Source organism: Bidens hawaiensis, unplaced genomic scaffold, assembly GCF_021521415.1.
Source record: "Bidens hawaiensis isolate Kalapana, Puna unplaced genomic scaffold, B.hawaiensis_p1.1 tig00003430_1, whole genome shotgun sequence".
Lineage (NCBI taxonomy): Eukaryota > Viridiplantae > Streptophyta > Magnoliopsida > Asterales > Asteraceae > Bidens > Bidens hawaiensis.
The window spans coordinates 738,329-759,862 of record NW_027491191.1 but is presented as its reverse complement, the minus strand read 5'-3'; the positions used below and the strand labels follow the sequence as shown (position 1 = coordinate 759,862).

Below are 21,534 nucleotides of genomic sequence, written 5' to 3'. Positions count from 1 at the left end.
CGTTTCATCGATTGTTTTGGTTAATCAAATGCTACTTTAATTATGTTGATACACGTATGCGTCACCCCAAAGAAACTCACCTCATCCTCGTGATTTCACGCAATCGAATTCTCAATTTCTTTTAACATCAAGTTGTTCATGTATGAAACTCATCGTACGCTATTATTAATTGTAACATTGTTTACCTCGACTTCATGTACTCACCTTTCAGGTTTCTCATTTTCACTCTTTGGATCCTCGTTTCACCTATTGGATTTCGCATTTCCTTCTATCAGAGTTCTCATTATTAAAAATTTCACTCATCAAATTTTATACTAATTTAGTGACCCGACACTAAACCATGGGTTTTAATGATTTACTTATTCTTCACATTGAGGGCATTTGACTTCAAATCTCGTTTCATATTTTTTACCCTAAAATTTTATATTATTCGGTCGTCGTTACTTATTTAAACCAAATTAATATTTTCACCGTGGTTTATATTTTTATATTTAATTGTTTCAATTATTTATTCCATTTTCCTACTTATTTAAAAAGTAAACCCCAGAATTTCCAACCGCGGGTATTATATATTCAATATGTGTAAAAATTCAACAGATTCATGCACGTTTCTAATGCTTAAGATTTCAAAATAAATATGTCCTTTAAACCACGCAATGGGACGAACCATGCGGACCATACGACGATCTATATAATTATGGGTGCACACTTAATTATCGAAATCCTCGTATGGAAGCCATGGTAAGTACGGTTGTGTGCAATAACTCAGACCCGAGAATGATAGCGGTAAAACGGTAGAAATGCGAGTTATGATAAGGGCATGGTGGATACGCCGCCGGTACATCCTATATATAAGTGTCTTTATTATGTTTCTCATTTGTAGCGTTTTTCAAGTCATGCAAGGATTTGACGTTATTCTTTTTGCTTAAAATTTGTTCATGCAATTATCTTACTAAAGACAATATTTGTTAATAATTACTTTTTCTTTAACTTTATTTTAATTTCGGGACGAAATTTCCAAAAAGTTGGGGATACTGTGACATTTGTCAAATTCGGGTCTCGAGTTGTATTAGTTTTGTAAACTTTTATTTTGTAAAACCGACTCAACATTTTTTAGAACCTTATTTAATTATTATATAATATTATTATAGACCTCGATCTTAAATAAATCGATGTTTGTCATAATATAGTGTTGTTAACAAAAACATAATGGGTTCAAACTGATTTCCATAAAGTCGTTATAAGCTATGGAAACCTTTAAACTTGTATTAAACCATTATTGAAACTTGGAGGGCTTTTTCTGTAAATATGTAACATATATATATAAACCTTAAAAAATAAAACCTAACCCTAATCATTTACACCCAGCCGCCACCCCCACCTCCTTGTCGTTTTCCGGCGACCGGAATCGGTATCCGGCGACCTTCAGTTGTAAGCCCCGTTACCGGTGCCTCACTTTAACGTTGGATTTACTCATAAACACAATTCATAATATCATAGTTAATAAAAACATTTGTGGAATATTAAAACATTCAAACCATTATATTACATAACCATCCTTTCTTGTCTTAATGGGCATTCAAATTAGTTAAACATAAAACATTGTCTTTTAAAACATCATAACATAACACTTCAATGAGATGCCAGTGTCTTCAAATCCATGCCATGTGCTTCCCCTCAAGCAAGATGCCTCATTCTACTCACCTACGTGCATACTAAAAGTCAGCTACACTGAGTGAGTTCTAGTTAATCTGGCGACATACAATACATTCACATACTAGCATATGAACCTGGAGGTACATACCTTCATATTTACTTACATACTTACTTATATACGTACTTTCATTCGTTCTTTCGTACTTACATACATACTTTCATTCATACATATACGTTTTAAAGAGCATTCCGCCCTATCACCTTTGCCGATATTATTAGGGTCGGTTCCCTACGCTCTCCGATATTATTAGGGTCAGTTCCCTACGTTCGCCGATAGTATTAGGGTCGGTTCCCTACATTCGCCGATACTATTAGGGTCGTTTCCCTTAATTCACCGATATTATTAGGGTCGGTTCCCTACGTTCGTACTACTATAATATACCTGTCCTTTACATACTTTCCTTGACAATACGTGCAATCTCCGAAGAGCGTTCACGTGCCATCAACATATCATACATACATTATTCATACATCATACATATTCATACATACATCATTCATACATCATACATATCAATCATACCTTTAACTAACACTTGACGGCACATGCAATATCCGAAGATCGTTCACGCACCTTCAAGAAATCGTCATACATAAATCATACAAGGCATACACTTACCACCTAAGGTAAGTGTATAGACTATCACATCGAGTATGCACACAGCCCCGAAAACATAACAAAGAAGTGGGGCTAGAAACTCACCTCAATGTGGTTGCGTTCATCGTTTATAGTTATTCTCCTCTTTAGCTGTGCACGACTAACTGTATAACAATTACGCGTATTAATTACTATCACTATCCATATCATGTTTCTAGTCTAATTATAACCCTCAACGAATAGGGGCCCGGGGGCAACGCCCCTGGCAGCGGGGTCTAGGGGCGGCAGCCCCTAGCAGGGTCCAAGGGGCAGAGCCCCTGGCTGGGGTCCAAGGGGCAGAGCCCCTGGCAGCCCCTAGCAGGGTCCATTAACTGTCTTACCACATTTTCCATTAGCATTTCGAATCATTAAATAATTTGCTACTTAAAAGTTCAAGGGCTTCTTTGTAATTAAATCATTCTTTTTCTAAGTTTAGGGACCATTTTGTCATTTATCAAACTTCTGATTCGTTACTTGGTTCTTAACGAATTGGCTTATCCTAGCGAACTGGTTCTTGTAACGAATTGAAACATTTAACGAACTGGTTATTTGAAAGAATTGGACTTATAACGAACTGGACTCTTAACGAATCAGTCCATATAGCGAACCAGTACAAGTAGCGAATTGGACCTTCTAATTCGTTATCTCCTTTAACGAATGACTATAACGAATTAGGGCTAATTCGTTATCTTTTCCTTAACGAATCTGGATACGAACTAAGGCTAGTTCGTTAAGCTTCTTGTAACGAATCATCTGAAGAATTGCCTCTAATTCGTTAACTCTCCGTCAACGAATTAGGGTTAGGTCAGAGAATATCAGAAACATTCTCTGAAATTCCCTTCCTTGTACCCGCCGCCGGAAAGCCGCCGGAAAACCAGGGGTTTGCCGGAAAAATGAGTTTTAACTCGTTTTTCACCGTTTTTCGTCCCGTTCGATCCAGATCTGAGCTAGGGTGATCCCTAAGCTCATCTTAGGTTCGGTTTATACCCGAATCCACCCAGATCTCGTGACTTAAATGGTTTAACGGTGTCGGCTCGTCGTTTCGTGACTATATCTAACGGTTTAAGCTCATACAATATCATACTATCAATACCTTAGGTCAAAATCGGTTCTTCTTCTATCTTTCGGCTAGAGAGAGAGACTAGAGAGAGAGAGCTTAAGTGTGTGTTTTGATGGTGTATGGAATATGTGTAAATGAGGAATTAAGTGGTGATTATGGTTTATATATATTTATGTATCATGGGCTTAGCCCATGGTTTTTCCTCTTTTCCTCTAACCCAAGTCCATAACTCATCTTCCTTTAACCAACACAAGCCCAACTCATATTCTATTTATCTAAGCCGATAACAACCCACTATAAAATAGACGAAAATTCATTTTATTACTATAACCAAAAGTAGGATGTTACATCGGCGAACACCACCACCCTCTTCCCTCCCCTCTGGTCCGTAACTCCAACGCCACCACCCTCCATCCCTCCCTCGTTCTTCTTTCCGGCGAGCCAGAGCTCCGGCAACGTCTCTCTCTCTCTGCTCGTTTTCCCGACGACCGGAAAACCTGTGTACCGTCTCTCTCTCAGCTCACTCTCTTCGTCTTTCTCTCTCTCTCTCTCTGGCTCTCTTTCTCTCTCTCTTCGTCTCTCTCCCTCTCCGGCTCTCTCTCTCCCTTCGGCTTCTGTCCTTCGTCTCCGGCGGTTTCGGCTCGGGTTCTTCCCGGTGTAGAGCCACGGCCATGTGAACCTTTAAAAGGTAAATAAATTTAGGCTTTGGTATTATCAGTTTTCATATATCGATTATCATTTTTAAATTGTTAGTAATAGGTTTTTATTTATCGGTTATAATCTTTGAAACGGGTTGAATGGGTACGGAGTTGGTTTGAATTGAGGAAAAGATGAACAGCCGGGTTCGAGTCTCATCCTAGACCGGTGTAAATATTATTTTTATACTTAACAGATTTCGGTTACTATTAGTACTAATATTGTTACATAAAAATTATTATTAGTATTATTATGTTAAACTTACTATTATATGTATTCATTATAAATATTATTATTAGTATCATTATGCTTATAAATATTAAAGTTATTATTATTAATAAAGATCATATTGTTATTATTTATTAAAATCGTATTTTTTTATCTTTAATTATTAGCAATAATATTGTTATATTTATTTTGTGAAATCGGTTAGAAATCGAACCAACATCGAGTATGGTATCATTATTACTATCAATATTATTTATTATTATTATTATTATTTTTATCAACAACACTTTAATAAATACAAAGATTTTTATTCTTTAACTATTATTATTAGTATTGTTAATAATAATTATTGTTATAATTATTATACTATATTAGTATTATTAAAAAATAATAATTATTATTATTATTATCATCATTAGTATCGGCATTGTTAAAGTTTAATATTATATTATGCTCCAACCTGTTTAAAAAACCGAACCTTCTCGTTCAACGTTTCAAATGTAGTTTCAATTAAAGCTCAAGTTCATTAATATATTATTTATTCGTTTTCAATTAGTTTTCAACTCGGATTCGTTCGTTTCGTTCACAAGCTTTCTATATGTCGATCATTTATTATTTCTAGATTTGTCAATCGAGGTGAGTACTTTCATACCCCCTTTTTCCATCTTCGTTTTGGGGTGACATTTCATACTCATCAAACTAAATGCTCTATTTAATTGAATCTTAAACCCACAAACGTGATTGTATACTTTACTTAAATAATTGCTCGATTTGGTGTTCTATGCTTATATGCTTATGTGTTTATCGCTTTTGGATGGTGGAACTATAAATCCTAGACCATTTGGCAACCCCTCATGGCAAGGTGTCGTTAACGTAATGCAATTAACGATAACTATAAAATCCTACACTACTTGGCAACCGCTTGTAGCTAGTGGCGCTAATGTGTTTAGCGATTGTTTATTTATCCAAATCTAGTGCTTTTATATATTGTTTTGTATACTAGTTTTGTGGCATTTCTTTATTTTATACTAATATTCTCAAACTTATGAATTGCTCACCAACCTTTGTGTTGACAAACTTTATTTTATGAAATGTTACAGGTTTGACTTTTGTTGACTTGAGGACTTGACGAAAACGTTACCAAGACTATTAGGATATTAGTAAAACCAATAATACAATTGTTACTTGTATTCAATTTGTTTGGGTGAACGAGATGTGTTGATTTCTGATTTATGAAATAAAATGAGTTGAATAAATATTGTCACTTTAAATAGTGTCTTGTGTTTTTGGGCAATCGGTTGCACCCCGCCTTTGGTCGGGGTGTGACAATTACCAAATCTTTTGAACGATTATTAGTAAGAAAATGACTATAAGCGATTATTTAATAACATATGATATCTTAAAACAACAGGTATCATTTTTGTGCATGATATAAATAGTTGTTTATACTCATCCGCGTATGTGATTGAAACATTATTAACAAGTTTATTATTACAAGTTCAATGCTACTAACATTATTTAGCAACAATGAACTGGGGGACTATCATGGTATATCACCACTACATTAGCGCGATGGAAGACATCCAAATATTAGGTTGGGTACACCTCATAATCCGCGCCGATCTCAAAGGTTGGGAATCCTTATAAACCCATATGGCCACACGCCAAATTTATGACATACATGTCATCATTGGATGAAGACGTCCAAATATAAGGTTGGGGATCCTTATAAAAAAACCCGCATAATGGTTGTGGACCCTTATAAAAAAACCCGCATAAAGGTTGGGGACCCTTATAAAAAAACCCGCATAAAGGTTGGGGATCCTTATAAAATAACCCAACGGCCGCTCGCCGACATAAAGGTTGAGGACCCTTATAAACCTATATGGTCACGCGCCGATCTCAAAGGTTGGGAATCCATATAAACCCATATGGCCACGCGACGAATTAATGACATGCGTGCCATCTTATGATAAAAAGGCCCGCGTGCCAAAATCGCCATCATGATTTAAAACCTCTTAACCCGAAGCAAAGTAGACGCACATGCAAAAGGTCATAATAGAAAGCATTGGGTCAAAAAAAGCACTACTCATCACTCCCGAGCATTCCTCATAAGTCCAGAACTTCACCAAACCGCTTGCACGCCCAGGAGAAGCACTGGACTGGGGGGACTTGTAGGTGTAGGGTACGTCAAACCCGGTATGTAACACCCTTGGCAAACACAACATCGTCTCACTCTTAGGAAAATCCCACATCGGCCATGAACAAGAGAGATAATTGGTTCATAAGTAAAATGTCCTGCCTCTTCAATCACCAACGCGTTTTGGGCTTAGTTGGCTGTGGAGCACATGAAAACTCCACGGTTAAGCGTGCTTAGGTGGAAGTAGTACTAGGATGGGTGACCTCCTGGGAAGTCTCCATCTTAACAACCAAAAACAAATCCGTGAGCTCTTCGTGGGCAGAGCGGACAATATTGATGGTGCGAAGGGCTGGATGTTACAGGTGGTATCAGAGCCACTCTTGTGCCGTTCGAGATGATGGGACACGCCTCATCGAGGAAGATGAGTCCAAATTATTACATCGTCATCATTTACTTTATTAAATGTTTTTCTTTCAACTACACTAACTAGACTATTTTTGAAGCCAAAAATTGGTCCGCCAAGTGTATGCTTGCGGTCCGCGGCAAACGAAAATGACTTGTGAGGGAGCTTTGCTGGCTGCAGAAGATATTAAAAGATTACGTGAAAGCCAAAAATTGGTCCGCCAATGCCGACCTGCATGATATGTCGGTGGCTGAGACTGATCTGCCTTAACCTGCGGTAGTCAGAAATCAAGATTCAAACGTGCAGCCTTGCACTCTGTGTTTTAATCGACGAAAGAAACCTCCATCGAAGTTTGAAAATTTGTGAGGCTCGCATGGTGGTGTGGCAAGGTGAACTAAGGTTGACCTGCACAGCGGGTTATAGTGAATTACGATGCTTGTAAGTGATCCGCGGTGACCGGAGTTGGCATTCACGTAGAACGCATGCGGCCAAGATTGATGTTGGTCCGCCGGAGCAAAAATGTAGCTCGCGGAAGATTGGAGCATCCTGCGGAAGTTTTGTTCCAGCTTGCGGAAGCTGTTCATGTATATACCCACGTAAGATGCTCATGTATACCGCGGATGAGTCATGCGGTTTGTGATGCGGACGCCAGAGTGTTGACAGGCGGATCGCGGTTCTGATCGTGATCCTGGCTCGTGGGTTGTGGTGCGGACGCCGGAGTGTTGACATGTGGATCGTGGTTCTGACTCGCGGGTCGCGGTGCGGACGACGGAGTGTTGACATGCCGATCGCGGTTCTGACGCGCGGGTCGCGGTGCGGACGCTGGAATATTAACATGCGGATCGCGGTTCTGACTCGCGGGTCACGTTGCGGACGCCGGAGTATTGACATGCGGATCGCGGTACTGACTCGCGGGTCGCGGTGCGAACGCCGGAGTGTTAACATGCGGATCGCGCATCTGACTCGCGGGTCGCGTTGCGGACTCCAGAGTATTGACATGCGGATCGCGGTTCTAACTCTCGGGTCACGTTGCGGGCGCCAGAGTATTGACACTCGCGGGTCGCATTGCGGACGCCGGGGTATGCCTATCGCCGGATTTTTTCTGTCCCTCGATGTTTAGGCAAGAAATGGTGCCATAACGAATACCCTCAAGGCTTGTTGTTGCAGAATTTCTCAGATCAGAAAAATATCACGGATGCAACATTTAGTTGGATAGTGACTTTGCAATTTTTCTCTCTCTTCGTTTTGCTTTTGATTTTGAATAGAGTCTACAGCCATCTTTCTTTTCTTTTAGAACATCGATGAATGCTCTCTCTTAGATCTGGTGGAGAAGGTGGACCCAAAACATCATGTATTTCTTATTTGTTTACCAGAAAAGAATGACTATTTACCAAATAATAAAATTATGTATTCAAGAATAGATTATATCCATTTGTTGATTTTCAAATCTGAAGGTGTAGGTCAGAAGCCTAAAGAGGACTCACATGAAATCTTAAGATTTGTAACCTTCAGTTTGTCAATCGAGGTTCATAACTCAGATCTAAAAGGAGTTTTAGATCTACAAATGTGGAATGTGACTATTGCTCAAACAAATTCATATCTGAGCGAACAGAATCGGATCTGAAGAAATCAGAACCAGATCTGGCATTCACCATTCAGGAAATACACAGGTCTAAGGGTTTTCCTCAAAGTTGGTTGTATTTTCTCTTATATACTTTCAGATCTGGATTTTTCTTAAGAGGAAAAACCATAGATCTAGAATATTTTATGAACAGATTTGAGAACCGAGACGAAAAACAAAGAGTAATTTGTTGCCGTGTCCCACGGATGGCGCCAATGAAGAAACAATGATGGATCCAGGTCGGATCCTAGTCCAAGTTCCCCGGTCTTCTAGATGAACGAACCACGACTCCGTCTTCTTCTCCGGTTGCTCAGATCTGCCATAGAAAAGTGGGGAAGTGGAGGTGACTGCTAAGAGAATGAACTCTTGTTTACAGACACAAAAATATGTATGAGAGCCAAGGGTCCAAGAGAAGGTCCTTCAAATGAATGATGAAGACTCCTTATATAGGGACTCCATGGCTACCATCATGAACCCTAACCTTTATTGGGCCAGACTCGGTTAGGGGTTACCTCCACAAACCCCCAGCCCAATGGGCCTAATTAGTAGAGAATAATAATAATGTAGTAAAGATAATACACAATATAATAAATAAAAGGTCGTACCGGGTTTGACGTACCCTACACCTACAATCAGTTCAATGGCTTAAATAGATCAAAGATGTATGCTAAAATACATATACTTATCTATAATATATATAAACGAAAACATAAAAATCCTACGTGTCGTAATGTGGCCGCTCCCTCTTTTTTTGGAGTCACCAGATTTGTTTGATTTTTAAATTGAGGCTTCTCATGTATTTGACCCGAATTCACGGGTTTGGATCTCATCAAACCCAGATTTTTCATAAACGAGTTATAACATCTCATTAAATTAAAAACTAATCTCACTAATTATTTAATGTAAAAATCCTATAAAGTAAAAATATACTAAAAATTAATATATGATTTATTTAAATATATATATATATATTATTTATAACTAAAAAACCAATTTTATAATAAAAAAATAAACGGGTTTTGGTCTCATCAAACTTATATAGCTTTTGAACCGGGTTATAACATATCATTTATTTGTGAAACAATTTATCATCAAACATAAGTATATCTGTATATTATTAACTTTCATATAATAAAAAAGAAAATTAAAAAAATAAATAAATATTAAAAATAAATAATATAAAACAACTAGTGAATTTATAAACTTAAACGAAATAATGTCAAAACTGGCATGTATATTTATCTATTTCGTAGCATTTTAAAAGATTTTTAACCCGCTGACCACCAGTTTTGCTGTTTGCAAATTGCAAGAATTTGATGGAATAAATAGATTAGAAAGACAAGTGGCCCATAAGAAGTAAACTAGCCCACGCCCCACTTCGTATATTTCTCAGTTAATTTCAACAACAACAACAATAATAATAATAAAAGAGAGAACTTTTTGGTCATATGATTTGTTGATTTTAACTGTTTTGATTTAATAAAAAACTATTAATAATTTGAGTCGTAAAAGTGTTATATTTTAACAGTTTTAGTCCAATTGATTAATGAAGTCGTACTTCTCCATTATATACCATCTAGGTGATGGGTATTTTAGTCAATTATAATAATAAAAGAGAGAGAGAACTCTTGTTTTGGTCCCTGTAATTTATTGATTTTAACTGTTTTTATTCAATAAACAAACTTTTAATAATTTGAGTCGTTAAAGTTTTATATTTTAACAGTTTTTGTCCAATTGATTAACAGAGTCATACTTCTCCATTATATACCATCTAGGTGAGGGGTATTTTAGTCAATTCATAATTCTTTAAATCCCCATTTTTATCCACTTTCCTTTTCAATTTGATTGATTTTAACTGTTTTGATTCAATAAACAAACTTTTAACAATTTGAGTCGTTAAAGTTTTATATTTTAACAGTTTAGTCCAATTGATTAACAAAGTCATACTACTCCATTATATACCATCTAGGTGAGCGGGTATTTTAGTCAATTTATAATTCTTTAAATCCCCATTTTTATCCACTTTCCTTTTCAATTTGATAAAAAGTATAATAATTGTTAATTGATATTATAATGTTATATATTATGTTTACAGATAGTATACGCGTAATATATGGGTGCAAACAAGCCGAGCCCGAGCTCGACTTGTTTAACTTACACAAGGCTCAAGCTTGAGCTCTTTGTGATTAGTTTTTCAAGCTTGAGCTTGACTTAAGCTTGAATCGTTTACTTTGTTAAGAATTATTATAATATTAACATAATAAAAACAATTATTACTGTTTGTTTTCTATTTGTTAACATAATATGTAATATTATAACGTTAATTAACAACTTTTATAGGTTAAAAGAATTATAAACTAACGAAAATACCCCTCACTTGGATGAGGTTTAACGGAGAAGTATGACCCCATTAATTAATTAGACTGAAATTGTTATAATATAAAACTTTATTGACTCAAATTGTTAAAGGTTTTTCGATTAAATCAAAACATTTAAAATCAACAAACCACATGAATTAAAACATTACTTCTCTCAAAAAAGAAAAGAAGAACTTTAAATAAAATCACAATATTATAACACGTAAAATTAGTGAATTGACTTTAAAAAAAACTTAAATTTTTTTTAAGTAAAGCGGATACTTCAGACCTTTCGTTATAAGTAATTAAATGCATTACTAGTTTCGATCTAATCTACAACATCTATTTCTATACATCACTGACCTAGATGTATTATAGTTTGGCCCCGTTAATTCGATTCTATACCGATGCAAAGCCTTATACGGCTATACATTAAAAGTTCTTTCTTAAAAGCCTATACCCACATTTAAAAGAAACTACAAAAATAAACAATTAAGAGCATTCGCAACACATTCCATACATTTTTCTCTATAATTTAGCTAAAAACACTGTTCTATAAATTTATCTTATCATTTTTCAAAAATCTTCCACATTCTATTCCCTATTCATATCCATAAATTTTTTTTGTTATTCTTTTCTCTTTTATCTTGTTATATAATATATGGTGATTGAGAGATAGTTGATGTATTATATGGTATGGATAAAAAACGAGACCCTATATTTTGGTTTTTACTTTAGTTGTTATATAACTTATCCATATATAATAGGGAATGGATTGGAGAGGTTATTTTGATGATTTTCTCAAAATTTACCCTAAATTATATGGATTTAACAACTTCAGAGAATGAATTGGCAATGCTCTGAGGTATTAATTTATAATAAAAAAAACACATAATTATATTGATAATCTTAACCTTTCAACAAGAACTTAAGGGGGTGTCTTCAATAAATGACTAAGTTTCAAACCGTTTTGCCTGTTTAAGAACACGCACCATTCAACTCGACCGACATTTATGGATAACACCATTTGATTCTATTTGGATTGAAATGGAAAAAAAAGAGTGGAACTACTAACTACAATTTTGACAAACGACAAACGAAACCTGTTGGATTGGGTGGGTCAGCTAGAACGACCTGGTTTACCGGTTTAACAGTTTGGTTTTGACAGTTTAATCAGACGACATTTAAGTTTTCTATTAACAAAATGATAAAGATGGTTTATCACTTATACACGTACGTTCACATTCCATAAATGAAAGAATATAGTTAAATCGAAATAGCTAAAGTTCAGCTCAATTTACACGACTAGTTCCAAATGTCAAACAAGATTAAACCATTAAGTCGCCAAATCAAAACCAACCGACTTGTTTAAGTTTCGATCAGTTTTAACGGTTTTTAAGACATTTAATTCAAATTCTTTTGGTTAGTAAAACATTCATAGGTCCCATGAATTTACTTGTAACATGTTCTCATGGCCAAATAAAACACAAGAAAACTCAAAACCTAGTTAAAAACATATGTTTATAATTAGGACCTCATATAAAAAGAGTAATGCATTGGAAGCTCATCAAGCAGAATTTTCAATACAAGAGAGCTTTAGTTTGAACGTTAAAAAAAGATGCAAATATTGGTTTGTGACAGGATGGTTTCTACTACAATGGCATTAATCTTTTATATCTGAAAAACCATAAGAACGAACTAAATAGGATGGCTCCAGCAACCCCCGTTATCAACAGCACCCATGTAAACGCTGTTGGACTATCGAATAACGGGATCATAAAATTCATGCCAAATATTCCTGCTACCACTCCGAAGATCGCAACAACAAATGTTGCGGTAGTCAGTATCAACTCAAACTGTATGAGCTGGTTCCTCACGTTATCCTGCGGTTCAAATATTTACATTTAGAAAAAATTAAAATAAATAAACAGTTGCCTATCTTGGCATGTCAAACAGGTAAACTTTAAAAAAAAAATAGCTTAAAAGAAGCAGGCCAACAATTGTCCAATGTGTAGGCTTGTAAATGAATCGAACGAACAGGACGAAACATGTTCGTGTTCGTTCTTTAACAGTATAAACGAACGGTTCACGAATGAACATAACTTGGCTAAAACCAATCAAAAGTAAATGTGATCAACAATGTGCTGGGCCTAAAAAGTTATTAACTCTTGACTAAACTGTAATGGGCTTAAAATTTAAAGTAACGAACGTAAAGTAACAAACCTAAATCAAACTAAAATAAACAATTGTTCACGAACATAAATGAATGAACAAGATATGTGTTCGTGTTTGCAAGTTTATTAAATAAGCGGACACAAACAAACTTCCCTCCATACAGTTCATAAACAGTTTACTGACCATTCAGTTCGTTTACAGGCCTACAATGTATTTTTAATGCATAAACCTCGTGAATTAATTTATTGAAAAATACTGGATTACCAAAGTAACTAATGCTTTACAAATTGAACAAAAGGTGCTTCGGGTCAACCCAACTGGTAATAAAAAATTACACGTTTTGACCTGTTACCCAACTTGCTAGGCCCACCCAATGTGCAAATTAATTTCAGTAGGGAGATTTAAGGATGAGCAAATGGTAACGGGTATTTTCGGTACCCACTTTTTGAGGTTTTCGGGATCAGTAGTTTTGGTACCCGTATAGTTCGGTACTGTGCCGGTATTTCACCGATATTTTAATACCGTACAGTTAGATACAAGTACCCATTTTTGGCGATGTTCGGGATCGGTACTTTCAGTACCAAGCTCATCCCTAGGGAGAATTAAAAGAGAGAATAAACGGCTTAAGGTCTAGGTCTTGATCATATCTATTATCAAATTTAATATCAAACATAGTTCAAAAATGTTAAAATTGATATGTTACATTCTATTTAGATTGTTGTAATGGTGCATTTTCCTCAAGTACTTCATAAAAAATTGGGAGTGTTTGGATGTGTATCTTCAAAGTGATTATTGCAACTTGGTAATCACTTTACATCTAAATGCACATCCAAACATGAAAAGCCCTCCATCGCAATCTCACTAAAAAGCTGAAGAGGGTAAAGTGGACTTTTTACTATGAAGAAAAGAACCATACCAGTTGGATGTTAATAAAGTCTTCAGTGTCATCAATGTATTCCTTCAGCTGTTTACAACACAAAACAAAGTCATCAACAAAGTTGCAATCAAACAAAAAACAATACAAATAGAGAATTTATTTTCTTGAAATAGAATAAATACCGATGTCAACTTATTGAGAGTGCTATCAATGACAACGAAATAAGCTTCTAGAAGCATCTCGAGTTCTTCAATATTTTCATTAGCACTTGCAGAACTACTCATGCCATCATGCCTACTTCTTGCCATGCTGAAAGCTTTTTCAAGTTTTCGGCTATCAGGCGGTGAAGAAACTTGGGAAACCGGAGCAGAAATGGATTGTTGACCGTCGTTTGACCGGTACCCCGTCATAACAGATTGGTCTGCACCATAGAGTAACGAATCCATTCGATTTTTTTTCTCAGTTAGGTACAGTTCAGCCATATCTCCATCATCATCCATTAACTGTTCTATTTCATCTCTTACCTATGTATGCAAATAATTGGTTTAATTAGAGGTGACAATTTTGACCCATTTACTTATAAAACAAGTCAAATGGGTCAACGGTTTGCAGATAGCCTAAATTGTATTATTAATGCATACAACCTCCTTATTTGTGTTATTCAAAAATCTAGGTTATTGTAATAATATAGCTTTTGTATATAACTAGGCCTATAGATGAACTGAACGTTCAGTAAACCGTTTGGGATAAAGTTTGTTTAGTTAACAATAAACGAACATGAAGATATTTGTGTGTTCCTTTAGGTAAACGAACGACCATGAAGACAAGTCTCGCCCGTTCATTTATGCTCATGATTTTTTCATATAAATTTGTTTACGTTCGTTCGTTTGTATATTCATCAAAAAAATTTAGGTTACAATTTAGTCTAACTTTATGAAATTAAAATATCACCTGTTAGAATTCAGTCTAGTTTTATTAATTTTTTAGGCCCAACAAGTTGATGTTCACGTTTACTTTTAAATGTTGTTAGCTCAGTTATGTTATATGCATTTATCTTGTTATGTTCATTCGTTTACGTTTGTGAGCCGTTCGTTTATACCATTAACGAACAACATGAGCACGTTCATTTTCTTAACGAGCGAACACGAACAGAAAAACCCCGTTCGTTTAATTGTTCGTGTTCTATCGTTTGTTTGGTTAAAGTTGAACGAACAAACACAAATATGCCCCGTTTGTGTTCGTTTGCAGACCTATATAAATAGAGCACCTTTTGAACCCTTCGAGTCAGTGCAACAAGTCTGCTTTTCAGTCTACGAACACGTTCCAAGTTTAGCGTACTGATCTTTGAGGTAAGTTCATCTAGCAATGGATATGCTTCAATTTCCAATTCTGCTGCCTGATGAATTCATAGAAACAAATGTAATTAAATTTAATTCAAAATCCAAATAATTGGAAACTTTAGAATGGTTTAAAGTTTAAACAACTATTTAATACATAATGCATCTTATGAGAAGTATTATACTCCAATTCTTTTAAAATAAACAATCATATGACATCAATCAGACTTTCATATTTCAGTACATGATTTACAATCTAACTAATTATTGGTTATAAAACAAACCTGTGTATCCAAAAATGTACAAGCAGCCTCAAGTGCAACTTCAAGAGCCCTAAACTCAAATGGCAAGTAATCTGGGGATGTTTTCAATTCACCGGCTTCAGACCGCCACACCTCACCACCACCTGCCGCCTTCAACCTTTGCTGTAACTCCACCACATATTGCAACACATAACTATCAAGGGAATTCAAAAGTAAGACTTCATCAGCTGTTATGATGCACCGAATTTGCTCCAAATTTACAACAATAGCTTTCTCTCTTCCCAATATTGTTGATGGATAAACAAATAGCGGATCAAGCAAGCGAAGATCTCGTGCAGGAAGATCACAGCGGCGCATTATTGTGAATTTATCAACCTCAATAATTTGGGAATCGCCCATTGCAGCATCAACACGAATCCATGAGCGAAGACCTTGACCACGTTTTTTGAGCCCTAAAACATCGACCTGCAACATTCAAACTTTAAGATAACTGAGTATTATAAATTTTTAGTTTTCTTGTAAACTTTTACCCCTTGAAACGGTTGGCGGCCAAATGCAGATGGCCTAAAAGATGAATCTCTAAGGTTTGTAGCTGAGGCGGGTTTTGGCGGGAGCAGACGTTCTTTTAGGTCTGCCATAACAAGGTTCTAACTGCAGAAACATAAACGTTATTGGAACTGATTAGCCGGTTATTATGTTTAGATACATACAGCAATAAGTTTGTTATCAGAGTGTTTGCGATTGATATTTAAAATTTATGCTTTATAAAATTGGTTATATATCCATGTAACCAATAAGCACTGCAAGATGACTTCCTATGATGATCTATCTTAAAAGGAAAACAATTAGCAACTTCAACATGCAAAACTGATATTTTTCCTTTACGTTTTTATTTATATCAATGATTATACTGATACTGGTTTCAATATTTGCTGAACGAATAGAATACTTAGGGGGTGAAGATAATCCTGTTATATAAAACATATTTTTTCACCTTTTGGGTACATTATAAATTTGAACCACCAAGAACGAGTTTGAAATAATGAATCTCAAACTACTTACTGGAAAACAGCTTATCACAGCCAAAATAAGCAGATAGACATAAGCACGATTTTTCATCCACACTCAAAAAGTTGTTTAATTAAGCAATCCAAATACTTAGAAGTGTTGTGAAAGTACCTAGTGATGTTATAGCAAAATATGGCAGTATTCACCCAATTTAAATTTCATGGGTCACATTCGTCTAAAACAAACTGTAATCAACAGTAAATATTTGCCATAAGCTATGCAGTTAATGCCAAAAAATAGCGGATATCGGTCAATGACCGATATCTCATTGCGGTGGGATAGCGGTGTATGTGTGTGTGTGTGTGTGTATAGGATCAGGATCATGAGAGAACTTTTTTGAAATTGAGAACTTTGAGAACCATTTTGGACCACAAAAAACCCAAAAATAAAAAAAATCATAAAATAAAAAAAAACACAAAAATGAAAAAAGTAAAAAAACCAAAATTCTTATTTTAACATCCCGGTTTTATTAAATAAAAAATAAAAAACCTCGGTTTAGCAAATTATATACACATATGTATAATGAAAAGAGTTCAAATAAAAAACAAGTGTTTTGTGAGAAGTGTGAGAAGAGCTTTAAATTAAAACAAACCACCTAAATATGACACTATACAATGTAAATATGAAACAATACAATTATTTAGAAACTACCAATCTCAACCATTAGATCATAGATCCAAGGGCCTAGATCATTCTTATTCTTCTCACAAAAATATTGTTTTTTACATTAACCCTACCCTATGTATAATATATACATATATGTACATTTACATGATTTTTTTATACACATGTGTATAATTTAAGATAAATGATATTGTACATATGTGTATATTACGTAACTAAAGATTAAATAAAATTATACATATGTGTATAATACAACGTTTTTTTTTATTTTTTAAAATTTTTTTAATGAAACCGGACGGAAATATAAGAATTTTGGTTTTTTACCTTTTTTAAAATTTTTGTTATTTTTAGTTTTATGATTTTTTAAAATATTTTTTTAAAGGTGTTTTTAATGGTCCAAAATGGTTCTCAAAGTTCTCAATTTGCAAAGGGTTCTCTTAGGATGAGTATCATTTCAGAACTGTTAAATTATTTAAGAACTTAAAGGAACCATTGAAAACTAATGTTTTTATAAAAAAATTTGTATGTTAATGTTATTTGAGTGTAGCTTTATCATTTTTTATATCTATATTTACGATTCTAATTTTGAAAATAAGTTTTTAATACATATCTATGTTTTGTTTAACACCGATGTTAATTTGTTAGTACATAAACTTTACACATATGTAAACTTGTGATTAATATATGTAATAAAATTTTTTTATATAAAATATGATAAAGCTACTCTTAAATAATGTTAATGTATAAAATAAGTTAAAAAAAATGTTTGGTTATTTAGAGTTCCTAAGAGTTCTTAACTTTTTTAGAGTTCTTAAATGAAACTAACCCTATATATATATATATATAACACCAAAAGTTATCAAATATTAATACTTAAGTCTTAATACCAAAATCATAAAAGTCAACAGTTCAAAACACAAAATAACAATTTGATGGTGAGATGAGTATCAGCGGCTGGCGTGGCTGGAGATTGGAGAAGAAACAAGAAGTTGATTGTCGATGTTTAAAGCCGTTCGATAATAATCAGATATAGGGCTTAGGGTTAAATCAAATGGAATTGGGCTATGGGCAAAAAAAAGGTAAGGGTTTGGGCCAAAAAGTTTTAACAAATTTGGGTCAAAAATATTTTACTGATAAACTCGCCGATTTAACCGATATATCGGTAGTCAAATAGCGGTAAATATCGCCGTAAATAGCGCCGATATTTTGACCGCTATTTTACTGAGGGGCCGCTAACCGCTATAGCACCGATATTGATAGCATAGGCCACAAGATCTACCTATATTTGTAATAACATGGCCATCTAGTCACTCACAAGTCACATTTGTCAAGTTGAAATGCAGATAAAAGAAAATGACATTTTAAGCCACATTCACAAACAGAAAATCCAAAAAAGATGTAAAACATTTTTAGATTGTAACAACCACTTGTTCATATACCTATATTTGTAATAACATGGTCATCATTTTTTTTACCGAGCAGCTAATAGCATTGTCATCTAATCACTCAATGTAACACTTGTAAGGCTTAAACGCAGATAACAAAAAATGACATTTTAAGCAACATCCACTTACAGAAACTCCAAAAAAGATATAGAAAATTAATAGATTGCTACAAACAACTCTTCATATACCTACCTATATTTATAATAACATAGTCATCTAGTCACTCAATGTAACAACTGGAAGATTTAAATGCAGATAAGAGAAAAATATATTTTAAGCAACGTTCATCATCATCGTACTCAGTATATCTCACCAATAGCAATGCTATGGTAGGGTCTGAGGAGGGTAAGATGTAGACAGCCTTACCTCTATCCCATAGGGATAGAGAGGCTGCTTCCGGTGAGACCCCCGGCTCGATAGTAGTTTTGAATCAAGCCTTGGACATAAGACACATAACACTCAATCATCGGGACACCGGCTGATTGGTGCATGTGCCCTTGTCTTTCGGCTATCAACGCCACCACATGATGCCTGATTAACCTTCCGCCACTTTTAACGTTATTTTCACGTGATTAGTAAAATAACGTAAAAATTAGTGCAATTTTTAAGCAACGTTCAAAAACAAAAACAAAAAAATCCCCAAAAAGATGTAAAACATATCTAGATTGCAACATACAGTCATACACTTGTTCCTATACCTAAATTTTGCAAGAACATATGGGCATCTAATCTAATCACAGATCATTTAATGTAACAATTGTAAGGTTTAAATGCACATAAGCAAAAATCGACATTTCTAACATTCAGAAACAACAAATTCCCCAAAAAAAAAACTAAAAACATCTTCAGATTACAACAAACAATTCTTCATACACTATATTAAAATTTAAATAAACCTAAAAATTGATGAGAATTGTATCTTGAATCATCTTAATCTATCAAAATGAGAAGAGTAAAAATAAGTAAATAAAAACCTAAAAGGCAGAAAGAAGAATTAGGTGACTTGCTTGCTTCTTCGGGTGAGTATATTAGGTTAGGGTTTCAGTTCAATCAAAACCTTTCGATGATCAAACAACCTGAGAGACGAACATAACAAAAAACAGATTCAATTAATCGATTCAAGTAATAAAGAGCGAATGAAGCATATGCATATATATATATACACAGACAGACATGAGTATAAATGGACTTGCAGATGCATGTATTGAATTGATTGTAAATTACCTTCTACAGGAAGCAATAATAATAATAATAATAATAATAATAATAATAATAACGATCAATGAATGAGATGATGAGAAATTATGTTGTGTTGATACATACAAGTACAACTATAGATACATAGTTGGTGTATGTATATGCAGAAAGTAAGAAAGAAAGGAGGCAATTAATTTGGAAGGATAACCAAACAGATTGCCTGCCCGGATTTTCCTAATGATTGCGTCTCCTCAATGGAGGCTCTTATCTTAAACGGCGTCGTATACTATCACCGCTCGCTTGTGTTTATACTTTCACACTTACACTATGTGCAGCGGATGGACTATTAAATGGGGCGTTTTGTGTCATGTGGTATCCAGTCAATAAAAGTAGATTTTTGTTTTTGGGTGTAATGGTGTTGTAGTCCTATATATATTTGGGTCAAGTTACTTTACAAAGGGTAACAAAAATGAGAAATGTGAGAATCCATAAACAATTGACATGTGTTAAATGAGAACCAAAAGAAAAAGGGTATAGAGGTAATTGTACACATTTTCTCTATCCACATGCAAGACACATGTTAATACCCCATCATTTTAGAACGCCTATAACTTTTTCGTATGATATTTTTTAAAAAAAAATTCATCATAATAACAAGCGTTTTTTATATTTAACATGAGTATGATTTTTGTTATATAAAATTTAAAACAAAAATTACTTCATTGTGTCTTTTCGCACACCATTGTGTCTTTTCGCTTATCGTTGTGTCTTTTTTCGTCATTGTGTCTTTTCGCACACCATTGTGTCTTTTCGCTTATCATTGTATCTTTTTTCGTCATTGTGTTTTTTCGCACACCATTGTGTCTTTTCGCTTATGATTGTCTTTTTTCGTCATTGTGTCTTTTCGCACACTATTGTGTCCTTCCGCACACCATTATGTCTTTTCGCTTATCATTGTGTCTTTTTTCGTCATTGTGTCTTTTCGCACACCATTGTGTCTTTTCGCTTATCATTGTGTCTTTTTTCGTCATTGTGTCTTTTTGCACACCATTGTGTTTTTTCGCACACCATTGTGTCTTTTCGCTTATCATTGTCTTTTTTCGTCATTGTGTTTTTTCGCACACTATTGTGTCTTTTCACACACCATTGTGTGTTGAGTCAAGATTTGACATAAAACTGATCAGATGGAAGATTGGAATCTTCTCAACCTCCTCAGAATTCGCTAAGTATGGATCCGGGTACACCTCAGACCTCCGAGCATGCTTTTACTTAGCCGGGTACGATATTTTATCTATCGAGCAGAGTTATCTTCACTAAGTCTCCTTTAGTGAATATTCGAGCAGGGTTTGCAAACTAGTCATTACCGGGTATGGTTCACTAGTATATGCAAGTCCGGGCGAGGATCACCTTATCAAGCAGGATTGTTCTTCTTAGCCAGGTAAAGTTCACTTCCGAGTATGCTTTAGGCTAACCAAGCTCATGAAGCCAAGAAATTGGAAGACCGGGCAAGGTATTCATTAATAAGTATGGTCCAGGTAGGCTTGATGATCTAATGATATATCTCAAGTATCATCGGGCAAGGTTCAACTTAAGCAATGAACAGTGCAACCGAGCACACTTTGCTAATAAGTTATTTTCTAACAAAGGGTTGAAGGGACCATTGAAGAACAAGGTTGCTCGTAAGGGTTTT

At 34.8% G+C, this 21,534-nt stretch overlaps 1 protein-coding gene across 4 annotated transcripts; it reads right to left on the bottom strand.

The window, feature by feature from the left end:
* Positions 1-12,495: 12,495 nt before the first annotated feature.
* Positions 12,496-19,912, bottom strand: LOC143623386 (magnesium transporter MRS2-1-like). 4 transcript variants are annotated; one of them, XM_077094310.1, is made up of 8 exons: positions 19,872-19,912; positions 19,622-19,723; positions 16,041-16,161; positions 15,532-15,975; positions 15,178-15,306; positions 14,093-14,434; positions 13,950-13,997; positions 12,496-12,741 (listed from the first exon to the last, which is right to left on the bottom strand). In XM_077094310.1, exons 3-8 carry the CDS (start codon positions 16,146-16,148, stop codon positions 12,511-12,513), a joined length of 1,302 nt encoding a protein of 433 aa, XP_076950425.1. In that variant the 5' UTR covers positions 16,149-16,161; positions 19,622-19,723; positions 19,872-19,912; the 3' UTR covers positions 12,496-12,510. The 4 variants fall into 4 exon arrangements, with proteins under 4 accessions (XP_076950425.1, XP_076950426.1, XP_076950428.1 ...); XM_077094311.1 differs by having other exon boundaries at positions 19,651-19,723; XM_077094313.1 differs by having other exon boundaries at positions 16,041-16,157; positions 19,651-19,723.
* Between the last annotated feature and the right edge of the window lie 1,622 nt (positions 19,913-21,534).

What these genes read in the sequence shown, in the direction of transcription:
- LOC143623386 (XM_077094310.1), bottom strand. Translation starts at nt 16,148, where the DNA reads ATGGCAGACCTAAAAGAACGTCTGCTCCCGCCAAAACCCGCCTCAGCT. An exon ending in GCCGCCAACCGTTTCAAGGG is followed by an intron (nt 15,976 to 16,040) that starts GTAAAAGTTTAC and finishes TGAATGTTGCAG; the next exon opens with GTCGATGTTTTAGGGCTCAA. An exon ending in CTCTCAATAAGTTGACATCG is followed by an intron (nt 13,998 to 14,092) that starts GTATTTATTCTA and finishes TGTTGTAAACAG; the next exon opens with CTGAAGGAATACATTGATGA.